This window comes from Acyrthosiphon pisum, chromosome A1 (assembly GCF_005508785.2).
Source record: "Acyrthosiphon pisum isolate AL4f chromosome A1, pea_aphid_22Mar2018_4r6ur, whole genome shotgun sequence".
Classification (NCBI taxonomy): domain Eukaryota; kingdom Metazoa; phylum Arthropoda; class Insecta; order Hemiptera; family Aphididae; genus Acyrthosiphon; species Acyrthosiphon pisum.
This window is the reverse complement of record NC_042494.1, coordinates 117,335,930-117,341,070: the sequence shown is the minus strand read 5'-3', so window position 1 is coordinate 117,341,070 and position 5,141 is coordinate 117,335,930. Positions and strand designations below refer to the sequence as shown.

General features: G+C 31.6%; 1 protein-coding gene across 1 annotated transcript; it reads right to left on the bottom strand.

Moving 5' to 3' along the window:
* Window positions 1–485: 485 nt before the first annotated feature.
* Catb-2744 (cathepsin B-2744) lies at window positions 486–3,592 on the bottom strand. Its single transcript, NM_001126141.2, has 6 exons — window positions 3,393–3,592; window positions 2,645–2,833; window positions 2,063–2,263; window positions 1,761–1,914; window positions 1,435–1,554; window positions 486–1,067 (listed from the first exon to the last, which is right to left on the bottom strand). Exons 1-6 carry the CDS (start codon window positions 3,483–3,485, stop codon window positions 853–855), a joined length of 972 nt encoding a protein of 323 aa, NP_001119613.2. The 5' UTR covers window positions 3,486–3,592; the 3' UTR covers window positions 486–852.
* Window positions 3,593–5,141: the final 1,549 nt, after the last annotated feature.

Here is a 5,141-nt window from a genome sequence, read left to right as displayed (position 1 = left end):
GTTTTCCTTCGATCATTTAATCATTTCTTTGTTTTTGAATCGTTTTCTTTTTATTTTAGAACATATTATTTCAGTTTCTCGAAACAAAGTTTGATGATTTTTTTTGAATCGTTTGTGAATTATGGATCATATATTTTAGCGTATGACAACTGTCGCAAACCCTCTTTTCCATTTTGTTTCAAAACGAAGAGAGGGGGCAATTCCGGCCTTATGCTACTGTTCGATTCCTCGTTTCATAAGTTTGGCATTTCCAATTTAAAATTTCATATCGTTTTCCATTTGGCTATATAGGTAGAACTGCCTTGTCAGAAATACCTTTGTATTCATTGAAGGATCACTTTTATATTTTTATGCGAAAAAGTGTATACGAAGCAATTGCATAGAAGAAAAAGTACCACACGAGGGAATATTCGAAACATAAACACAAACCATTCGAGAGCCTAGAAATTAAAATATGTTTATGCGATATGATTTACGACGTAAATAATATGTGTTTTCGATTAAATTTATATTTGTACAAAAAAAGTTTACATAATATATTATAGTGTACAGCGAAAAAAATATCAAATAAATTAGCTCCGTATAACGTGTATCATATTATTATATCAGCCAATGCATCATGTTATACGAAATATTATAGTATGTACAATAAATTATTTTAAAATGTATACATGGATTTCTAATTACACACTCATTACAATACTATGATACAAATGTCAAAAACAATTAGGTATATAAATAAATAATAAAATAAACTATGCGAAGAATAATAACAATAATAAAAATATATTATGATGAGAAGGACATAAAATTATTATTGTTATTAGGTAGGTAGGTACTACTAAAGTATTATTATTGAGAAACGTCTACGATGCCAGCCATCACTAAGAGTTCAATTGAACAGAAATTGTAACCTCTGAGGATTTTGAAAAGTCCATCGTTTCCCCAGTTCGAATTCCACGAATTCATCGCCAACCAGTACTCAGTGCCGTCTCCGTCGACGCCCCATCCGATCAACTTGACATGATGGTATCCTATAAGTTCACCGGTTGTAGACTTGTAAATTCCTGTAAGTATTGAAAAAGCACAACGTTATAGGTGTTTGCGCAAGCGGACTTACAACTACACTGGTCTTAGATTTTACACGCACAACACTAAGACATTAATGTCAGTGATGCAGTGTTACAATAATTTGGGGCAAGAATTATATCACTAAAAACTAAAATTAAAATCAAATTCTGTTAATTTTTCCATTATACCTATGCATATTAATATCATTTTCAAAAGATTTAGAAATATGCATTGTGGTTATTGATGTTTCAAATATAGGCTTAGATTCAAATTTATAGTCCATATTTATTACTTAATTGATACAAATAATATATTATGCAAATTCATATAATTCCGGGCCCTAGTTATAATACAAGTACCAACCTTCTTTATAGCCCATAAAATTCTCGTACACGTACATGAACGCAGTTACAGGGCCGTAGGTCATGATCTCCTGTTGGATTTGTTTGACGTTCGTCCACGAAGTCATGTAAACAATCGAAGCTTTAAAAAATAATAATAATACATTAATAAATTATTTGCATGTGATAGGTGCTGTTGCGCGTAGGCGCTTTTAAACTCCACGGAACTTGATTATTATATTCCACTATGCCTATATATAGGAGTTTTAGAGGAAATATATTTACAGAGTGTTCACGCATAAACCATTGAAATAATTGTGAAAGATAATAATATTAAAATATAATTACTTTTATGTAAATCGTCTTCGTATTTAACTTTATAGTTTTTGTTAACACACTTTTTTCTGCAAACCGTCATTTGCGTTCTACGGAGACTCGAACAATTTGTCAGCCTGCTATCACCATAATGATCACAGGGCCTGTTTTTATACGGTTGGCAACCCTGTAAAAAAAAAAAAAAAAATCGGAAATCAATATAATATTATGATATTATTATAAGTTATATAATATTATTTTACGTTAATTTACTTGATTAAATTATGTTCATGGTAAATAAGTATTATTAATTCGTCATATGTATTATTATGTACCTCATTGGAATCGAAGTTACCACCAGTCACTATTCCTTTGTTCATGGTAAGTTCCCATGCTTTAAACGCCGAACCGCCGTCACAACCCATTTTTTCTCCATCGCCGCAAGACATTAGGTTTTGTGCGGACAAGTTGTCGGTAAATTGTCCATTGCTCGCTATACAAAGCCGGTCTGTAAATGTCGAAGCTACTGCTACCGCCTAAAACATCCATAGACCGAGCAATAAGCTTATAATATTGTGACCCTGTGGCCAGGGATTGAAACCGAAAATTTTTTTTCCAATTTCGATTTTAGTTTCGGTTATAGGAATTTATTTTTTTTCGTTCTAAATGTTGGTTTTGATTACTGGTATTGATTTTTATAGATTTTGTTTCCAGTCTCGATATCGATTTGGGCTTTTAACGGTGTTAACCGGTATTCAAAATCATTGTCCAACATCGGTTTCAAGCCCTGCTTATGGCTTATATTATACAGTTATAATGGGTTCTAGTGCAATCGCATGGAAGTCATAATAATAATGTTAAATTTTATTTCCATTTTAAATAGTACGATAGTAATAATATTAACACTATTTATTTACCCAGCTGGAAGCACAGTTTCCTTGGTCCTTGACGTCGCCGATGACATTTGCACAACTGGTGAAATACTGACGTGCATCGAATTCTCTTGGTATATCTGTTTTGTAACTGTTATCCACGGTCTTTCTATTTTTCGACCAGTTATCGTACATTGATTTTTGAACCAATTTCCGAGCTCTAGACGCGAAAGTCTAAAAAAAAAATCCTTTGTAAATCAAATAGTAAATCGAGTGCAATGCATTACACCTTGAAAACGTTTAAGGATATATATTATATAACACGATACGTATAACTGTATATCGTCGGGTACCAACTGGGTTAGGTGAGGTATATTATGCCACCTACAGTAACTGTTACCACCACGGTAACCACGATAGTGGTGGTTTACCAGTGCGATATAGTTTTGCGACAATGGTCAAAATATTTATCAGCAGAATCTACCCCCATTTTACCGCGATCGTTGTGCGAACACGTTTTAGACAAATACTATGTACTTTAACATACTTGACGTATAAACAGGATGGATTTTATTGAAATTCAATACGCGTACGGGCGTCGACAAAAGAGTTTGAAAACGACTACCACCGACCCTTTATTGTAAAGATATTTCAATGGAAATTCGCGTCATACAATATGTGCATGGAGGTTGCAAACCGTTTACGCATAATAGTCAACTGCAGGTCCACTGTGGCGATGAGTTTTTATTATTTAAAAATAATAATAATAATAAAGGTATCATCTACGACGTACCTCGTAAGACGATTCGGCAAAAGCCGTGTCGATTGCGGCGGCCACCCATGTGACGGATAAAACGAAAATCACGAGGGAAATAATCGAACGCATAACTTATTTCGTTGAGTGTGTCGGAGAATGCGTAGTCCGTTACAGGTCTTCAAGATTCACCGCGATCGTATCGACGACCGTCGTCGTATATCAATAATAATTATTGTGAGAACGTTTCGATATGGTCTCATTTATATATATCGGCTGCAATTAAAACATAAGCTGTACCGGAAAACATTGTTAAAACGATATTATATAATATATATTATAATTGCCTGTTATAAAGCGCGTGAGATATCTTTGGTGATTAAGTGATTTGTGTTTTATGTGACACAGTTCAAACAAAAAGAACACTTGTTTGGTACCAAGACAAGAATCAAATCCAATAATTCTTAAGGAATGACGTACATTAAGTCACTTAAAACCCCCCCACTCAATTTTTTAATAATACTAACGAAAATGACAGATTACATCGATTATATTATAGTGTTATTTTGCGTGTCGTTTATAACTTTTGAAATATTGCACGTTCTTTTTTTTTTAGTAACTATAGCATTTTTGTTTTTTTTTATATAATATAATATACCTAATCCATTAATATGCAACTGTTGCCTCATTGGAAGGCATTAATGTAATTTGTAGTCTAATACACAAGTGCTTAAATATTTTTTTATTTGCACAATTTATTAATTATTAAGTAGGTACCTATGTTGTCAGAACTCGAGTGTTTCAGTGTTTATCTATATCGTATTATAACACGTTGACTAATATATTATCACAAGACGTCATGGATAATATTATCATGAATTGTAATCGTTGGCTACAGACACAAACTTATTATAAGTAAATAAGTAAATAAAATAAAAATTGTATCAAGAACAATATTACGGTTAGGTAGGTATAGGTAGCTAATTGTTTTTGTTAGCTTGACCCAGTTATTCTTAATAAAAGTAAACCATTAAAATAAGTTAAATAGATGAAACATATTTGTACAAACTTATGAATTACAAGTGTGTTTCTCGCATAATAGTAGCTAAATGTATTTTTTAAATTGTTATTATGATGTTATGATGAAATACGATACAAAAGAAAATTTTATTGAGGTCAAGATCAAACACTATGGTACAATAAGTATATATTATTGTGACTTAGAAATATTCAAATTATACCCCAATACCAAAATAATACTGTACCGAGAAGTTAACTAGGTATTAATATTATTATAAGTATATTATAGTATCTTTTGAGTAAATTGCAGCTGGTTTTAAAAATATTCCACGATAAAAATATGTCATTCTCAGAATTAACCTCTGTTATATAATTTAATATCAAGCCGTCATAAAATTAATTTAGTTAACGTGTAAAACGAAAAATGTATATGAATTATTATATATGTTCTGTTTTTTTTTTATGATAGCCAATAACTATTTTATTGCTCTGAATTCCACGCCTAACTACTGGTCTATCTACCCAGTATTATAAAAAACAATATTTTGAACACAAATTACTGCAGTAAAATTAATGATAAATACTAAATACATACTGTAAAACATATTATTGTATACATCCGTTTCCCTCCGTGTAATAACTTTACCTTGGCTATATATAGTATAGTTATATATTATATTATACATGCGTTCACCATTATTTTTAACCAGGGATGAGGATATTATTCTGAGCTAGAAGATATCTTTATGTCTGTGGTACATACGCCTT

Coding starts and splice junctions, on each gene's coding strand:
- Catb-2744 (NM_001126141.2), bottom strand. CDS start 3,485: ATGCGTTCGATTATTTCCCTCGTGATTTTCGTTTTATCCGTCACATGG. Junction 1,915..2,062: donor GTAACTTCGATTCCAATGAG/GTACATAATAAT, acceptor TTTTTTTTACAG/GGTTGCCAACCGTATAAAAA. Junction 1,068..1,434: donor TTTTATGGGCTATAAAGAAG/GTTGGTACTTGT, acceptor CAATACTTACAG/GAATTTACAAGTCTACAACC.